This window comes from Rhipicephalus microplus, chromosome 9 (assembly GCF_043290135.1).
Source record: "Rhipicephalus microplus isolate Deutch F79 chromosome 9, USDA_Rmic, whole genome shotgun sequence".
Classification (NCBI taxonomy): Eukaryota; Metazoa; Arthropoda; class Arachnida; order Ixodida; family Ixodidae; genus Rhipicephalus; species Rhipicephalus microplus.
In genome coordinates, this window is record NC_134708.1 from 97,344,327 (window position 1) to 97,364,429 (window position 20,103).

General features: G+C 46.8%; 2 protein-coding genes across 2 annotated transcripts in view; both read right to left on the bottom strand.

The window, feature by feature from the left end:
• LOC119163139 (cell adhesion molecule Dscam1) overlaps window positions 1–20,103 on the bottom strand; it is a 187,275-nt gene that overhangs the window by 145,146 nt on the left and 22,026 nt on the right. The gene's annotated exons all lie outside the window — the stretch shown is intronic.
• On the bottom strand, window positions 894–20,008 carry LOC142772125 (neural cell adhesion molecule 1-like). The gene is made up of 6 exons (XM_075874254.1): window positions 19,883–20,008; window positions 18,359–18,646; window positions 10,511–10,834; window positions 7,896–8,201; window positions 4,703–4,996; window positions 894–1,195 (listed from the first exon to the last, which is right to left on the bottom strand). The coding sequence occupies exons 1-6, from the start codon at window positions 19,953–19,955 to the stop codon at window positions 894–896; spliced, it is 1,587 nt and encodes a 528-aa protein (XP_075730369.1). The 5' UTR covers window positions 19,956–20,008.

Sequence of the window (20,103 nt, forward strand, 5' to 3'; positions counted from 1 at the left end):
ATGTTTGCGAGTCCGCTTGGTTTCAGCTGGTTTCACGGTGCAGAGGCGCGCTTCGCTTGAGCGCAGGCAGACGTTTCAAAGGAGAATGCGCTGCTTCATCATCCATCATCATCATCATCATTATGATCTGATAGTTGCTTCTTCACTGAAGTAGAGTCGTATAGTAGGATAAAAAATGCAGTACGTTGGATCCGTCACCACAAAGAAATGCTGCAGTCCCCGCTGCGCGCATCGCTTTTAGGTGGAGCAGAAATCCCCCCGATGTATCGGAAGCATGCCACTGGTTCGTTCTTACGTTCTGTTCGTGCGGTCAAAAGCTAAAGGAGAAATTTGCACGAGCAAAATAAGTTAGGTTCCCGTGCTATTCTTACACCGTGGCCTATACCAGTGTTCGCGTTCATCACAATTATTGAGTGCAGTACTGCACCGGAACTAATTCTTTTGGCAAGAAACAAGCAGTATATGTTTACATTATCCCTTCCTCGGGGCTTCGTTACACTTAAGTTTACGGAATGCCTGTGACACTGTTTTCAGACAAGCGTAACATCGAAACATGAAAATGGCGAAGACAGCACATTTCAGGCTCTTCGTTCGCGAGAGAGCACCTACACGAATTGCGATGCGAAACAAGCCCTTTTGCAATAGGTTATATTATTAATGCAAATCGTCGCTATTTTCAAACTAGTATACGCGAAGATGTGGAATACTTCACCATTTCTGAGAGAATCAACCATTGTGCACTGCTCGCTACTATAGGCACGAAGTGTCGAATATTGTCGCTAATTATCACAACTACTGCTCTTCGTCGGTGTTCTAGTCAGTTCAACATAAACTCCGATGGTTGCTAACCCCCCTTGTCTAGTTGTATGTGTGTGTCAGTTGATTATCGTTATTTAAATTCCCGTTTCACCTGAAATCAGAAGCGGCAAGGTGAGTGCATCCGTGCCGGCGGAGTTCGTGGCCGAGCAGGTGTAGTTGCCGATGTCCTCCACCTGGACGCCGTCGATGCTCAAGGCGGTGCTCGTCGACTTGACAGTGACGACGACACGGTCGGAGTTACGGACGGGCTCGCCCTCTTTGTGCCACGCCAGAGAGTACGGTCCCGCCGAGCCTTTCTTCACGAAGCATGTGGCCACGGTTTCTTCGCCCAGCGAAAGTTCGTTCGGAAACCCAGAGCTCTGTAACCTCGGCACTCCTGGAATGTTGTGCAAAGAGACACTTTTACTGGAGCCGGTGTATTATTCATCGCTATCGCTGAAAAATTGCTCACGGCTCGCGATATTATTGAATGTTGAGCCCCATTTCAGGTAACTGACACTCGTATTGTTCACGCTAATGCCTGTTATTTTAGTCAGTTAGCTCCCAATAAAGCTGCGTGTGCGCCAAACAATGTAAATACCCCGCATGAAGAGAAAATCGCGACAACCAATACAAGAAAGGAAAAACGCGTTTGAAGCGGTTCCGCGATGGGGACGTCTGTCTGTCTGTCCGTCCGTCCGTCCGTCCGTCCGTCTCTCTCTCTCTCTCCCTCTCTCTCTCTCTCTGTGTATGTGTGTGGTGACAGAGAGAGAGCTTGATGACGTGACCGTTCTCAACTACGACGAAAGCTTTTGTATCGACGCCTAAATTACAGTTCGAAATACGGTTTAAAAAAATGTACGTTTTACGGAAGCGCCATACCTAGTAAGTGTCGATTGACTATATTTGCATCTACTATGTCGCTACATGATAACCAGTCGTGTAACGCCTTCCCTGCTATAGATACATACAAATAATTACGCTTTCTATAACTTCACTTTGAGGAGCCAACGAAAAATGAATTGCACTGGTGTGATGGGAAAATTATGGGCGCTTACCTTGCATTTGAAGCGAACCCGGAGACGATGCGACGATCAAGCACAACGTCACGTACACACCTACGCGAAGCGACATGTCCCAGGGTGGAGCGCCTATTCCACTGAACCAAATCAACCGCTCTGAAGGTCCTCTGTAGCTGAGCTAGGGTGGCTAGAATGGGCTAGCTGAGCGAAGCCGAAAACCGACTTGATAGAGAGAGCGAGCGAGTCCACCGAACCGCCGTCGGACGGACGACTAGCGGCACCTACCGCCGCTTAACGCAATCGGAGCGTCGAGCCTTTTAAATCCCAGCGCGCTTTTTTTTTTACATTGAAGCCAACGTTGGCGTTCCTAAGTATTCATAACGACACCGAGAAATTTTCAAAAACGGCCGGCCGCGATGTTTGTTATGAGAGAGAGAAAGGGATATAATATAAGAACAGCAGAGGCTCGAGAAAGGTATCTGGACGATTTCTGTCGAGGCGTCATGTGTAGCTTTGGCTGCGTCATCAGCCCGGGCGTTGACTTGCATTCCGCAGTTGGTAGGTATCCGATGCAGAACAATGCGGTGATGGAGATCGCAGGGTTTCTTGCATAAGCGTTTGATGTCCATGACGAGTTGGTTCTGAGTGCATGGAGACCGGCAGCGCCGCTCATGATTCAGTAATGATGACCCAGGACTCAACTGTCTGGTCTACAATATAGTTAAAAGGAGCCCGTAGTGCACCCAATTCAGTGGCCCAGTGCTTCAGTGGAAAGGTAGGGAAAACGAATCTCTTGTGGGATGATGCGCGCATATGAACGCATGCGCGGGTATTAGATGTTTTTTTTTTTTTCGTTTCAAATAAGCGTCTTTTTGATGGAGGCGAAAATGCCGTAGGCCCGTGTGCTCATAATTGGGTGCACGTTAGGGAACCTCAGGCGGTCGAAATTTCCGGGGCCCACCACTGCGGCGTCTCTCATAATCGAATGGTGGTTTTCGGATGATAAACCCCACATATCATTCAAATGAACGTCAGTTGCAAGTTTAAGCGCCAGCCCAGTTGTATCTGTTTTGTCTTCGTCGCTGGCGCTTCTCAAGTTGGTGGACCGACTGGCACGAACCAAGGCACTGTTATATAAAGTTCCGCTTACGAGCGTAGCTGGGAAGCAGCGTGCATAGCCCCCCCCCCCCCCCCCACGCATAGAGAGCTTGCTCACACAGTGTCAGTGATATATTTTTATTTTTTTATTGTTATTTGACACGTGGTTTTGAACTTCCACTTCTACTTTCATGACAATGGAGGAGGTGTTGCGAGGTGGCCCTGCTACGGTTTTGCGAATGAAAGGCAAAACAAACCATAGAGCTATAACCGTTCTAAACAAGTTCAGCATTACTGCATGCAAGCGTAGGACAGCTTCAATGGGCTGACACGCGCCGCGGCTATTAAAAAATCTTCGCGGCTGCATTTCACGTGTGTAAAAATTGTGCTCAAAATTGACGTATGTCGCTCTTTTACAGGGGTCTTGCTTATTGAGGATTTGATTAATATGTGGGGTTTAACGTCCCAAAACCACCATACGATTATGAGAGACGCCGTAGGGGAGAGCTCCGGAAATTTCGACCATTTGGGGTTCTTTAACGTGCACTCTAATCTGAGCACACGGGCCTACAACATTCCCGCCTCCATCCGAAATGCAGCCGTCGCAGCCGGGATTGCTTTTTGAGGAGCGAGTACAAGAAATATTAATAATTATTGCTATCTTTGACATTTTTACGGTGACAAAAAAAAAAGTGCCTATCTTTCGCAGTGCATAAACAACAAAGCGTGACTGAAAAAAATTGGGCGGGTTCGAGTTGTGATGTCATATTTTTTTTTCAGCACGAGAACAGTCGAGATTCAGATTATTTGAGTGTTTTTTGTTTTGTAGCTCTTCACAGCTACGACGTGCTATCCGTCTGTCGGCAACGGAACACCGCAGCCGTGGAGCTACCACGGCCGAAATCTTATGACTGCTAACATTTGCAAATAATTTGACTCATTGTTTGTTCAAATATTCGCATAGTCACACGGGCAAAGCAAACTCTCACACTCGTAGCTTCACACGCATAATTTATTTCTTTTTCTATTTCACGGTGGCCGCCTTCCTTTTTAAATTTTTTTACTTCCACTTGGCACGCTTTTAACACGAAGTTATTGCAACGTTATACATGATAGCGCGCAAATATTACTTCGCTGTTTGAAACATGTGTGGTAATACATAGCTATGTGATTCGTCTTGTGCTTGGTTGTCCGTGTCATAATGATCTTTACCATTTTTTTAAATTCCTGAACATAAGTGCAAGGACAACTCATCCTTGTTCCGATGGTGTTGAACTTGAACCCGCGACTTGGAGAGCAGCTACTCCACATATATCGCCGGCATAAGCGTAAGGAGGGGCAGCTCACTATCGGACAAAAACGCTGAGTATTGGTGTCGACTGCTTCTATACTCTGTGTATTATTCCTTCTGCGCCGCGCTCTTTTACCCAGGTCGCTATCTGGTTGGTAAGATGCGTAAACGTGATGATGTATACGTCTCCCCCCCCCCCCCCCCCTTCACCTCTAAGAGGGATCCCGATTACCTCTCAAAAAGTTATTCCATACCAACACAACCCGCACTCCTCCCCGCGTTATACAGCAACAACAGTAGCCTCCTTCCCCACCCTCCTCGGAGTTGCAAGTACCTGGCGGTGAGTTGTGGTCTTCAATTTCGAGAACATCTGAACTCACATCGCCCGGCAGTCGCGTTGTGTCTCGCAAGTAGCAGTTCTTATTGCCGGCGAACTGTGCTGTTGTCGAGCCCATAAAAGAACACGCGTCAAATAAAATAATCTCAGCCGTACCTGTAACAGCGAGGAATGCGGAGAAGCTGTCGCTCCCGGCCGCGTTTCGGGCAACGCAGGTGTAGTTGCCGCTGTCCGATGCAGACACGTCCACGATGGTGAGCGTGGAGACCGGGCCGCCCTTATGCGACATTACCGATGTCCTCGATGAGTCGTGTGTAAGAGGCACACCGTCCTTCCACCACGACAATTCGTACGGACCAGCGCCTCCCTTGGACACTATGCAACCCACGTGGGTGGTGTCTCCGGGAGACAGATTGGCGGGAAATTTGAACTCCTGTATTTTGGGAATGTCTGGAAGTCAAGGTGTAGCAGTCATTCATCTCCCTCATTCTCCATTCGACAGAAGTTTAGTTTGGGAAAAAGATGGCAGTGCATTGCGCATGTTTTGCGAAGGAACGATGCCTTTCGTAGGTCTATGTTGAGTGCATACGGCGTTGGTCAGACGCATATCTTGGCGACGGGCCAAATTTTGCATGGTCAAATAACGAAATTAACATCTAAAAAACGTGTTATGTTGGTGAAACGTCTACGGTAATGAAGTGACTGCACTAAGCATACGCATAGAGAGATTTCGTAGCTTACAGTCGCGAGCCAACGTGCAGCGAACTATCGACACAAACGCGATAACGTGTTTTAGTTTACATCTTACAGTTCTGTGAATTTTTAACAGTTTGCACTTTGAATTGCCACTTGCACGTTATGCGTAGTGGCGTTGTAAAAGCGCCATCTTGCTCTATAGAGAGCCGTTTTAATGGCATGACTGTACTGGCACATGAAACGAAAAAAATAGTACAAGAAACGAAAAATAAAAAAAAAGCTGCAATCATACCTGAAGAGACGATCGAACTGACCACCACTGCAGCTGTCCAGACCAAACTCTGCACGAATTCGTGGGCAAGCATTTTTGTAGAACTCCCAACTGGCGACCGCCAGAAAGACTGCCCAGTCTCACGCAGCGCGCGCTTGCAGCAAAGAGACCGCGAGCGGCAGATGCGTTGAAGACGATCAGTGGACAAGTAGCGCCGCGTATCAGCCTTCAGAACAACCACAAATGGCGCGAAAAAGTGAACGATGAGAGCGAGTTCTGAGTCGCCATTCGCCATATGCATAAACGTGCGTATGGTTCCCCTGTAGGAGGAGTGGGGGGAAGGTTGTGTCTCGCTGGGGCCTAGCGGTCAGGAGACGGGCCGTGACTGCAGCGCGCCACACGCGCTGCGTTAGCCCACCTTGCCAGGGTACGTCCGCTTTGTGTGTTGTGATCGAAGTTACCGCACCGAAGGGTAGTCCCTATGTTGGGTCTCCCCGACTTGTACGCCGGCAAGCAGGCCGCGTCTGTATGGCGCCTGGCGAAGAGCCGCGGTGGCCCCCTTGCTAGGGTGTGGCCGTCTGCCCGAAACAAAACCTCCCCTCCACAAGACCCTGGGGGGGGGGGGGGGGGCATGCCGGGACAGACGTATGGATGATGATGAGTTACGTGAGACTCTGAGACAAAGTGCCTCCGGGCGCCGCGTCTTTTTCCTATCTGACAACGGCGTGGGGGGAGGTTCATCGCAGCGCCCCTCTTCCTATTATTTGAATGTGTGGGAGCGGGTGGGAGTTAGCATACTTTCCGCTTCCCCTTGAGTGACTATGCCCCCCCCCCCTTGCCTCTGGTGGCTGGAGCCGGACCCAGCGACTCATTTTAGAGGGGGGCGGGGGGCGGTCAGCTCAAGTAACACCGAATGGGGGGCGCGGTCATGACTTTGTTGTTTCTACCAGCAGGGAAACCCCTTCATAGCACAAATACTGTAATGTGTGCTCACATTGGTTTCACTAATTTGTCCTTATTGGTGATAGGACCACGAGCACTGAATTGAGGGGGAAGGGTAATGACAGAATTTTTTTCGGGGGGGGGGGAGGCGATCACCCCCCCCCCCCCTGCATTCGCCAATGTCTCGTGGGCACGCCTACGACTAAAGGGGTTGTTCTGGTATAGTAAAAGATTTTTTAAATTGAACGCACTACCGTGAATGACTGACAGAAGAACCTGTTGTGTCACGTAGAGGGCAATTTGTTGATGAATAAATATGATCGATGAGCGCAGGTAAAGGTGAATCAAAATGGAGCAACCCAGGCGATACGGAGACGAACGACACGTACATGTATCCTCTTATGGGTGTCTGCGTTGGCAGTCTCTTACTTCACAAAAATCTAATTTTCTCCCAAATAAGTATTATTGAAATGGAGGCTACGAGATCTAGAGTATATAAACAAAAATAAGAGGGGGGGGGGGGCAGAGTAAACGCAGGAGGGTTGAAAAGGCATCACTGCGTGCATACCGATCACAGCCAACATCTTGCGGGCCAGTACAACGCAGGCCATCAACCAGTACAGTGCACAACAAGTGTATTCGAGCAGCATCCGTTATGTGCTGATAGAAAGAGGAAGGCTTGCGCCGACATCTTTCACGATTACTGTCGCGATGCACTGGTTTTGTACAGCTCTCGGCCAGTGCAGAGCTGCTCAGTCGGCCGAGCGCGCGACAAAGGAGTATCCCAATTGCGATATAACGCGCGCAGTCATGTGACGAATCGCGCGGTCTTTCCAACAGAAAAAAAATAAATTTCATAAAGCAAAGAAGACAGCGAGTAACTCAACATGCGTTCAGTCACCGGATTGTGATTGTGCACCACTGTCGCCCACTTGTCCCTTGCTTTTTCTACTTTAGCGATCGCTGTCGCCTTCCGCGCTCCGGAAGGTAGCGCCATCTTTATTTTCGTGCACCTAGAAGTAATCATATTAAGCCGCCGTGTGTGTTCCTCCTCTTTTGTCGTGTTACTATCTTCTGCCACAAATAAAATAGTTAACTTACGCCAACTAGCGTAATTTTATATTTTGCCACCAACTCGAAAGCACACAAACCAGACTTCGAAGAAAATACTTTTGGGCCAGCTGGTTCGGTGCATTCAATGAAGACATAGCTCACGTCTTGCTGTCTTCCTTGGCCGCCGTGTTTCTAGCGCTGTGGCTTCATTGAATAGACATTGAACCCTTGAAATATATATATTTCCGACACTCAAATCCCTCTTCCTACCTGCACGCGCCCAAGCATGCGACCATCCATCTGCCATTTAGTATCACCCGAAACGTCGTATATAGTTTCGAGTAATCCCTTTGTGCAATGAAGCTAATCGATACGCCATCGAGTTACCGTTGATGATGAGCGGTGCCGTGACGCTGTCGGTCCCGTAGTCGTTGCTGGCGACGCACGTGTAGTTGGCCACGTCTTCGGCTCGTAGGCTCGAGATTCGCAGTGCGGCGCTGGTCTTTGACCTGGCCGTGATGGTGACGCGTTCGCTTTCACGTATCTCCCTGCCGTCTTTTAACCACGTGATGTGGTAAGGTCCTGCTGCGCCTTTCTTCACAAAACAGCCGACCAGTATCTCTTCGCCAAGTGCCACTTCTGAGGGAAACGAGAATTCTCGGAGGTCGGGAGGACCACCAGGAAATAGGCGGGCTGGTCGCTCACAAAGGATCTACGAGTCGCTTTGAGGAAAGCATTCGTAAAAATGAATTTTAGTCGGTCCGTCGATATCTTACCGTTTACATTTGACCGGGTTACAGGAGTTATTGATGGTGAATGTATGGATGTATGGGAGGTGGTTCGCGCTACCTAGCCGGTTTCTTTTGATCAAGGGGTGGTTCACGCTACCTAGCCATAACTCCTAACGATATATTGATTCTATTGGCTGTGGTATACTAAATTTTATTCCTGCCTTGATATTGGCCACCAATCTGATCTGACCATCTTGTTCATTTCGACATGCTTCCAATGTATTTTGAAAAAATCTATCTTGCACAACTGGTTGCCACATCTTCTGGCGTTTTGTCTAATTACTAAACATTAACAAATATCTATAATATCAGCGTTGTTCTTGTGAAAACAAAACAATAAAAGTGCTGTGAGTCAATGATGAAGCAAAGCCCGTGATTATAGCACTAGCTGTATAGCGTTTGGGACAACGTTTGATGCCGTATTGTTTATGCTTAGGGTATTTTTAATAACATTTTTACTTCATACAAGGCACGAGAATATAATCAGGATCTGGTGTCGCTACAAGGGTTGCCAATCACGTACACATCTTTCGTAACTCGCGAGAACGTAAAGGGTAAGAAGTTGACGGAAAACCCAAAATTCCTTAATGCTCAGTATAGCCATAGTTTGCTTACCGATGTCACCAGCAAAGCATAACCCGGCAAGGAGAGACAACCCGCAGAATGGAGCCAAGATCCACATGTTCTTGGGAAAATTACACGATACGTTGCAACGGGAATCCGCCAGCGAACAGTGATACCGTCGAGTTGCACTCTTGAGAGTCGCGCGGGTATACGCCTTCACCGACGAGGAATAAGCGCACAGTCGAAGTCGGCGCGACAGTATATTTGGTTGGATACTTTGACGACCTGGACAACTACGGCCACCTGGTGACGAAGATACCAACCTTATTACGCGCCAATTTCAAAAACGCACTGAGCGCGGCGCGTGATTTTTCTTTCCTACGAGAAAGCTAAGTTTTTGTCAGGTAGTCGTGAAACGACTGCTTAATGTTGCTGCAAGTGTTTGCAAGTAATAGTCAACCTGCAAATCACACATGTAGTACATCCCGTGATTCAACCGCACGATGATAGATGCATGAACTGTAGCTTCAGACGAATCCCGGCTGCGGCGGCTGCATTTCCGATGGAGGCGGAAATGTTGTAGGCCCGTGTAGATTTGGGTGCACGTTAAAGAACTCCAGGTGGTCGAAATTTCCGGAGCCCTTCACTACAGCGTCTCTCATAATCATATGGTGGTTTTGGGACGTTAAACCCCACAAATAAAACAATCAATCAATCAGACAAAGTGCTTGGAACCTGCATTGTAAACGCGACTGCAGGCACACGAAACGAAAGTATGATAATGATTTGTGGGATTTAACGTCCGAAAACCACCAAATCATTATGAGAGACGCCGTTGTGGAGGGCTCCGGAAATTTAGACCACCTGGGGTTTTTTTAACGTACACCCAAATCTGAACACACGGACCTACAGCGTTTTCGCCTCCATCGAAAATGCAGCCGAGACAGCCGGAATTCGATCCCGCGACCTGCGGAACAGCAGCCGAGCACCTTTTACTGGGCCACCGCGGTGAGGCCCAAACGAAAGTATGGTGTGCCTGCAGTCGCGTATACAATACAGGCATAGTATTGCCGTCAATGTGAGATGCGTCGCAACTTGCAATATATTTCGTATATTGCAAATGTGGCATACAGCTTGGGATGCAGTAATACATATCAAGAGGTGTATGCGACCACGAAAACATCGCAATGAACGAGGAACGAGTACGCGCATCCGTCATTTCGTTTAGGTGTTCCGAGCTGTGCATGACGATGTAACAACCAAAAGGCTGTACCTAGCGCAAGCAAAAACAGTCAAGGTCGGTGGATGTGGGATGAGTCTTCGATACCGCCCCCCCCCCTTCTTTTTTTCTTTTTTTTGGTTCTCACATAAAAGCTGCTCGATCCCGTTAAAATCGGAACCTCTTACGTAGCAACGTGAGGTGACATTACAGGAATCAAAAAATGAAAAAAAAAGAAGGAATGGTACGAAAACATACGCATGTTGAAGCATAGAGCCTACGTGTCATATATCCGCAAATCTACTTACAGTACCAACAGTAGTAGCTTTGTCCTTAACTGCAAATTCCTCTGTCTCTTGGACAAACGGACTTCATGAGGGCTTTTCTTTTTGTGCAAGATAGGGAGGGAGAATAGGGGCAATGCGCACATATGAAGCTTAGACTTTCAAAGACACCACTTAATTCACCTGCGACAACCAAAGGCAAGGTCAGGGTGTCGCTTCCTTCGGCGTTCGTTGCGGTGCACGTGTAGTTGGCTACGTCTTCGACTCGGATTCCGTCTATGGCTATAGTTGTTCCCGTCGCCTTGACGCTCGTCTTCACGCGAGCGTTGTCCTTCACCTCTTGACCGTTTCTGTGCCACGTCATCACGTAGGGTCCGTCGGAACCCTTTTTCACAAAACACGATGCCATGGTATCCTCTCCCAAGGAAATATCGCTAGGAAATCCACTGGTTCGCAGTTTCGGTGTGCCTGAAACGCAAATGGTGTGAGGCAAACAGTGTGGCTACTTCTAAGCGCTCAGAAGAACGGCCATCATCCGAACTGAGAATAGTATATTACTGTTCGCAGTTCAATTTACCACATTTACGACGAAGGGCAATGCGGCCGAAAGAAATGACATAACGAATTCGCTAGCTTAACTTTTATATGCCCATCGGTACTTGGGATACACAGACGTGTCGCCGACGACTCGTCATTACTAAAAATTAGAGAAGTCAATGCAAAATAATATATTGATTTCTAAACTAGAACCAAGCAATGGTCATGGGTGTCGTCTGTACGTTGTTTTAACTTTTAGGAGTCATTAATACGATGATTATTGACTACTATTTCTAATCAGCCACTGAATGACCTTTTATGCATAATAACATTATGAATTACACTGTTTTGTACGCAACTTTTCCCTTGCAAAAAAGCTGATAGTGGCGCTTAAAAAAAATACGGACTCGAAAGGCCTGGCGGATACCATACACTTCTATAGCGAACCATGCTGAAGCACTGCTTATAAGTTGGCGCTAGTGGCCGACTTGAAATTTTTCTGGCGCTTGGAATGTTTGTTTAACTGAGGCGCTAAATACAATTTTGTTTAGGCTTTTATTAAAGTGTTCTTTACCTACTCAGTTTGCCTGTTTTGATGCGGAGATCTCTTCTGTGCCCGACTGCTGGTGCAGCGTGTGTCGTTAACGTAAACTTTTACGTGTTCCCCCATCCTTTCCTGTATTTCGACACGTTTTCTCGGAGCCTCGGTTCTCATTTAGGAAATGATCAGGAAATTTTGGCATCAAGGTACGAGCTTTTTGTCAAAGATAAAGTGGCCAACTTGCAAAAAAATTCTGAATGCTGTACTTGTCATTAACTTCCAAGGAGGACAAACAGAACAACGGCTAGTCATTTTGTTCCGCTGATCCACATATGTTTTTGATTCGCCCCCATGAGATAGCCCCAGTATATATAGCTCTTACGGAATAAAGACATTCTTATCGGGATAAGATCCTCGGTGAAGCAAAAAGAAAGAAAGAAAGGCGCATAAGCTAAGTTTCAGTGACGACGCTGTTTCCCCGTAACGGCTTACTGTGACGTCAGACATTTCGACGGCGCCTATTCGTGCCTACATGGCGCATCATAAGAGACAAAGTACGAACTTTGAAGCATGAATGAATAGTTCTAGAGCTATTACTGAACCACTACGGCTTATAAATACGGCAAAGTACTTCAGCAGGCTTGACGTCACACCAACGCACTGGCAAATGGAGTTGAGGTGCGATATTTAAGAAATGAACATTACACTTCCAAATACCCTTCTACAAATCAGGCGATTCCGTTGATAGTAGTGAGAATGGGTTTTCCAGGGGGCTTGTTATTTAGGATGGAAATCAGGTTTATAAACAGTGTTCCTATGCTGCGTTAGGGAGTGGTTCGATTCCAGCACGGGGCCTAGCCCGGCTTGTTGGTTTCGCACATTGGCTGCTTGGAGGTGTAGCAATGAAAGTAATGCTATCTGCAAACACAAAGGGCCAAACTACTTGAATAAATAACATCGTTCATAACTGCCTTATAAAATTGGTGCCCAATGAGCACCACAATAACGAGTAAAGATGTTTAAAACTAAATTCCATTCCCTCACCTGGTCTTTGAGCCTGCGTGCCCGACGCAGCTGCCAGGACAAGAAAAATAAACGTCGTTGTCATCACAACGTACTTCTGATTTGGTTCAACTGAACACGGACTACCGCTCGCGACGGAGGTGTTGACGTTCTTTTCCTCTCAAACGTTTCGCGGACTCGTACAGGCGATAAACGAGCAGTTTCGAAGCGCGGACAACTAGCGGCGTCTCGTGGCAGCTTGGAAAACTGTTGTTCGCGTGGGAATACTTTCACAGCGGGAGCGATTCATTTCAAGTTGCTCGCACGGTTTTACGCCGTGCGTGTTGGCCATGGAGAAGCGCGAACATTCAAAATTTATCGTAGCAATCGCGTGGCTTTTTTATTCGACACGACCCTTTGTTCTCCAACGTTCTGGAGTGCCTAACTGTTCAAACGCTTTTACAGAAAACTATAATTCTTGCAATATACACCTAGAAATACCCTCATGTGGCGACTGCTTCGAATTACTTTTATGTACAAGAAGACCGCAGTAGTGAAAATAAATCAGTCTTCAATCCAATTCTAAAGGATAATATCTGCAGAACTGTTTCCAACGGTGAAATATGTCAGGCGCGCCTCACCTGGGTCACCAACAGATACTACGGATAGATAAGCAATTTAAAAACCTTGGGTACCATTATCACGGTCGGATTCCTTCAAAATAGAACGTGCTGTTTTCATATGGAGTATCCCCCCCCCCCCCCCCCCCCGCCTTAAGCTCCACGGGAACTCTCCTGTTGAAATCGAGAGCGATACGTGTGTCTTTTCACAGTAACTGAGCCGGGGTCGTTTCCTTTTGTTATATGAAACGTGTCCTATACCCCTGTTACACGGCCACCACCGAACTCTGTTAAAATCCATCAACAAAAACTTTCCTAGGGAGTTCGACGGAGATGGCTATTGTTTTCTCTTTCTATGATGAAGATTTCAACTAAAAGTCAGTTTTAAATGCGTATGTTGCCCATGTCATACGGCAATTTTAAAAGCTTTTGACAGAAGCGGCAGGGAGCCCGTTAGGCGCTACAACACCTTCTGCGCGTGCAAGATTTCTCGTCTAATACTTCCGAAAATTTTAATCGTACGTGTGATTATATAAACGATGGCTTATTTACACCGAAACAAGAAAAAATGCACATCATAGTGCAAGTCAATCACGCTGGCTTTAGCCGTTCTCATAATGCATTACTAGAACGTTACTGTGCGATTGCATGTGAAACCTGAACTGTGTGTGCGCTGTACGTGTTATGCGCAATGTGTACCTCCTCTCTGTCTCGCCCCCCTCTCCCCGTGTAGGGTAGCAAACTGGACTTAGTCTAGTTGACCTTCCTACCATTCTGATGTCTTCTTTCTCTTCTCTCTACCACGGGTAGTGAAACGCTGAAATGATTTTCTGTATATAGGTGTTTGTTACTGCCACATTGTATGAAGCTTTCGTATACAAGGACATTCACGTGAGGATACACAAGTCAAAGTTTTTCTCGCATAAAGGCAATAAGTCCTGACTGTTGGGAACGAAGGCGGCCAGCAGGAGCAGATCATTTATGACCGCAGCGGGACCATTTTTTGCCCTTATCCACGAAGCAGTCTCAGTGCTTGTTTAAAATACGACAACAAACAGGGATGTACAGCGGGCCCAATTTTGTATCTATATACTAGACGAAATAAATTGTAGTATAGGCTGAGGCAGGTAAAGCAGCTTTTCAGAAGTACATTTTTGGGGGGTACCAGTTTAACTTCTTGGTGAGTCGTGACTTGGCACGTGTATCACTCTCTTTAAAGGAACACATTTCGGCGCGTCAAGTTAGCGCGTTCCGAACTCCCGTGGAGCACGGTCGAATGCGCTCGAGTGTGACGCCATCGGAGCTTAGCTTAACGGTGATTTCCGCCGACTGCTTCCGGGGGCACGAGAGTGTTACATGGCGAACGTTATGATGCTTGCACGGTGTACAGGAACGAGTGGGGGAAATGGGAAATCGAACGAACTTCATCGGAGGAGAGAGTTGGAGACACGTCATTCTTTCGGAAGCCGTGGTGCAAAGCTTTGTATGGAAAGGTAACGCCCATTTTTAATTGTTGATGCATGTGTGAGGTGGCGACGCACCAAAAAAAGGTGAAAAATGTTCTCTCCTCTCTTTTTTAGTGTGTCGACGCTTGTATAGACATCGAAGAAAAGAAGTGGTGTATGCGGAGTACAGGCACGTCTTCACTTGCCACAACTCCCGTGCCATCTTGACGCACCACAACACGCTATTTTCTAATACTTTTTTTGCTTGTAAAGTAACTCTCGGAAAAGAAGGAGAGCAGATTGGTCAGCGGCATCATTGTGACGCCGTACAAGGAAACGGGTAACATGCATCGTCTAACTGCGAGGCCGCAAACACAATACATTATCGGAAGACATGCACCGCGCTTGGCAAATGGTACAGAAGTATACGCTGCGTTCTAACAGTAATCGGGGAATGCCGCCGCTGAACAAGCCAACGTCTGTTAGAAAAAAAAAGCGTGGTATTAAATGAATGGAGTGGAATGGCCATTTTCAGGAGTGGGCTTACGCAACGAGTACTTGAGATGCGCATGTAACTCCGAGTGCAGTGTAGTAGCGTTATGTAAGCGAACACTGGTGCTCTCTCTAAAAAAAAAAGTCATTTAAAGTTTTTTCATTTCATTCCATTCCATTTGACTCTTTTCTGAGGGTTTTGGCCTGTCACTTATATGACCTCCACTAATTGAAGAGGCATGTTTTTTTGTGGGTTCCCCGACTTCCAGGAGAAAGTATATATAATGATCTACAAAAGAGAGTTGACGCGTATTTTAAAGAGAGTCATGTGCGTGACAAGCAACAACTCTCAAAAGAGAGTCACAGGACTCTTCTTTTTTTTTTGTTCTAGAGTGTATGTAAAGCATGTGCAAGTCGTCTGGATTTGAACTACAGAATAACACGTGTTCCTGCATGACTCACGCATCTCAACACACTCAAACGTAACGGACAACCGTCCGTTTACCGTGGACGAGCGGTGCCCTGACGCTGTCGCTTCCGAAGGCATAGCGGGCGGTGCACGTGTAGTTCCCGACGTCCTTGTCTAGGACGCTGACGATCCGCAACGTCGCGCTGCCTTCGCCTTGTGCGGTAGTCGAAACACGCTCGCATTCGTTCACTTTGCGATCGCCCTCGCGCCATCGAATGTAGTAGGGTCCCGAGGTTCCCTTCCTGACGACGTAGCCGATAATGATCTTTCTCTGAGCGACACTTCCTCGGGGAACGCGAATTCCCGTAGCTTGGAAAGACCCGAGAAAGGGTGTCTGGGCTTGTATCTTAATTCCATGTACTCGACCATCAGTCATGTACTAACGGCGTAAAATAAAACTCGAACAGCGCCAAGCCTTCGCAATGGCATTGTGCGTGCACTATATGCAATTGCAAAGCCTTATTGTTGTTCGGGTTCATTTGACGTCTATAGTGCACGTGTTCCTGAAGGGTTTTACCTGCATCCGCTTGAGTCCATGTTGCTTGAAGGATGATGCATATCAGCGCTAGTAACCATCAGGGTCGTTCACGCATCATTAGGAACTCTCTTTTCATCTGGTGACGTTGTGAGAAGCTGGTATGATCTTGTTAACAAACGCGACCTTATTTTCTCTCGTGTTGACAGATGCACGTCACGGAAACCTCCATCAGCATTGACGCTTAAACACTGACTGGACGCCTGACGCCACTTGCGAGTCGAGCCCAGCAACGCCGATTGCTTTGGGAGCGTGCGTGACTCCGGCATAGACGACCAGCGACACCTGGTGATGTCATCTGCAACCATGCGGTAAGTGTGCAGTCAAATTGTGGAGGCGCGAACTGCATGTGGAGGCTGGAGGATATTTCTGAGGCACTTGTGAGTGATGCTTCGATGAGTGACGCTGAGCACCTCCCACTATTGTAACGACGTAGGTTAGATGAGTGCTCCAAACAAGGCAAATAGGCTCGCCTTAAGAACCGCGGGGAAAAACCCGACGTCCTCTTTGCCTCCCGGCCTTACCGAAACACCAGCGCTGTTTCATCGTCGTCCCTGTTGTCACATACGCGTGGCTACAGTTACGTGGTTACTACAGTGAGGGTCGGATCGTGTGTAAAATATGTCGCGGAGCGCGCTGACAACGTCCATATAAATTCTTTAAATTGAACTTAACGCTCAGCTGGAGTCTCAAACGCAGGTGTCCGAACGAACTTTTCAGTATATGAGGAGTCAAACTTATCAACTACGATCATGAATGACCCTCAGCGCTTCTAATACGCTCGTTTCTTGTTGTTCTTCATTAATACTCATAACCTTCTGCATATCTGTCCCCGTTTTTCAGCGATATATTACTGGTATAAGGAAAAACGTAACGCTATTGTTTTCTCTTTTTATGATGAAGATTTCAAGTAAAAGTCAGTTTTAAATGCGCATGTTCCTGGTTACTTGCACAAGAAGTGTGCTTGTGCATCTTTTTGTTTTCATAACATTTGCACACTTTTTTTGTAGTGGCTGGATTCCTTTTATTTTACAGTACTTGTTGAAATGTGACTGCACTGATATGGCGCATCTTTTTGTTAGCAGAATTATTTCTTGTTCTACCCATTTGGTTATGTGCGCTCTACCTGCACACGTTTGAGCACTTTTATGTATTAGCTGCTTGGGCCTTAGGTGTGCGCACTTGAAGTAGATATCTTGCAATGAATATTGGTTATATTTATTCATCAGGTAGTATGTCGTCCTTTTTCTTGCAATGCCCACAAATTGTGTATGTGAGATGAGCTTAAAGCATAATGTGCGTTTTCATTTTTATATGAGTCTGCAGAGCCAAATGAATAGTTATGTGGTACGCAAGTAGAAAAAAAAACGAGATAAAAATACCGGAGCCAATACACGTGAAGCGCGCAAATAGAGACCTTGTCCATATTCTGATGATGATTTCGAGACGCCCACATTCATAAGGATGACACGTTTTTTGAAACTTTTGCTGAATCTAGTGTTAGCTTTATTCAGAAACTACTGACGTCACGTAGACGTGTATTTTTACTGCGCGTAGTTGTTATACTAGATTGGCATTCATAATTCTTAGAGCCTGCAAAGACCGAAACGGGCTGACAGTAGAAGCATTTGGATTCTTGCATTCTACCCTTTCTGTCGGCCTGCTCTTGTCTCTAGTGGCTCGCTAGAATGTATTTTTCTTGTAAAGCACTCTAAGCACTTGTGAAGTTTTCTTGTAAAATGCGATCTGTAAAGCAAAAGGTTTACAGAGTGCGCCTTTCCAGTAAGAACGCGAGCAAGTTGATCTTGCAATGTCGGGGATGTAATAAAGGCGGGAATAAAGAATGCACGGCAACATACCGCATAAGTCCTTACACCATGTTTCTACAGAGCAGAAAGGGTGGTATCTTTGGTCTTCGCACAGTGTTCTGCGAGTGTGACGATAAGTGTCGTATAATATTTCTCGTTTTAAGACGACAAGAGTGTCCCGACATAGTGGTGTCGTTCGTATTAGAGATACTTTCAGCCGTTAGAGAATCGCAATAGTAGATGCTCTCGCAGAGGAGAACGAAAACAATGACTGAATACTCCGTCTCCTGTCGTGGAACCACGCGAAAACAAAAAAAAAAAAGCACAGAAATAGCGTATGCTTTGCAGCAAATGCTTTACAGACTGCGTCTTTCCCAGCAGATAACGATGGCTACGTTTGGCGACACGGCAAAAAGTAGGACAATGCATCAGCAGCTGTTGCCAACAAGTTTCAATAAGCGGTAACGAAAAGTGATGCTGTCCGTGCTCCTGTAAACACATCTTTGAAGGACTGTAACGATCGAGTAATCGTTGCCCCGTTACCTGGGATTCCCAGCGTCGCGGTGACGGCAGCCTCCACACCCGTAGAGTCCGAGACGAGGCAGGTGTAGTTGCCACTGTCTTCGACGGTCACTCGCCGAACGTTCAACGTCGCCACGCGTTCGTTTACGACACTCGTTGTCAGTCTCTCGGTGACGGATACGTCCTGGTCGTCCTTGAGCCACCGGAAGTGGTACGGTGGTCTTCCACTCTTCACGACGCACCTGAACGTGGCATCCTCGCCCGATGTCAGGTCGTGCGGGAAACTGAAGGGCTGCAGCACGGGTCTCCCTGGCGCGAAAATGCAGGTCATAATGATAATTTTGCACGTTATATAGTCAGCATCCAGCATGCCATACAAAGCATATTGTCAGCAGCAGAGCGGATAGCAGTGTCTTTTAATAGTTAGCCTTGAAGTCGATGTTTTCATAGCAACCCGTCTAGTCGGGAAGGATCATAACAATAAAAAGAAAAAGAAAGGATGCTACCCGCTGAAAAACTCTGAAAGAAACAAAAACTGTTGAGCCTTCCTTGACGAAAACCGAAACGCCTTTCTTTCGCTCTCCTGGCGTATATCAATTTTTTTTTGCCTTTATGATTAACGTAATATAACCAGTACGAAAGTTGCAGCGCATGCCAAATGACAGTTCCGATGGCGTGACCCATCCAAGTGCACTGTTAGTTGTCCATTCTGTACTGTCAATATTACACCTGCTTAGTTCTATCGACATCGATATTATGGAATGTAAGAATACAACGCAACCACTTTACTCTTGACTGCTCCATGATTTCATTGTACACATATACTATGAGCGTCAAATGAAACCCGAACAGTGGCAAGTCTTCGCGATGGTATAGTTCGCGCCGTCCACTTATCACCATGAACAGGTGCGCTCATCCTGTTCGATAGCTCTGCGCATACATGCGTGCCTGTTCATGGTGATAAGTGGACGGCGCGAACTATACCATCGCGAAGACTTGCCACTGTTCGGGTTTCATTTGACGCTCATAGTACGTTGAATGTTACAACCGTGTACTCGTGTTACAGACAAAATGTACCCGCAATTACAAGTACGTAAATTCTTTACTTTGAAATCAACTCTAAACCTTCCAAACGTCAGTCGAATGCTCATCTTTCAAGGAGTGATGCAGATTAGCAGGCTTAGGTAACAGCACGCAGGACTCGTTGCGTGCTTTTTTCTTTGATGTCTATACTTATAGAGTAATTTTGAGAGTAGGATATATAACAACTCGACAGAAAATTGAGAGGGTGCCACACATCATTCTTATGTTTGAATTATGCATGCATTTTTTTCGAACTCTGCATGAAGTGTTTCAACTAGTCATATGAAATACAGAGCTTTTATAAAATACAGATAGATCGCAATCGCTCCATGTATGTGTATACGTATGTTCTGCTTATGACGTCGTGACATCGATTGAGTGAATCGCTATCGTCAACAACAGCTAACACCTCAAGCTTTGGCTAACGTCCATTATGTGTGTCCAGAACGAACTCAAACTCACCTGAGTACGACTCCCTAGCGGTGGCGATTGAGGCCCACATGATAGCGGAGAACAGAAGCCACGGGCACTGCATCGCGGCTTGCTGAATTGCGGGCCACTTTTTCCAAGTTTATGCACGTCCTTGTGGGGCTAGAGGAGCGCGGCGACTAAACGATGATCGCCGCTTTCGACGCGAATGCGACTACCATTTCAGGGAGCACAAGAGCGAACTTGAATCGGGC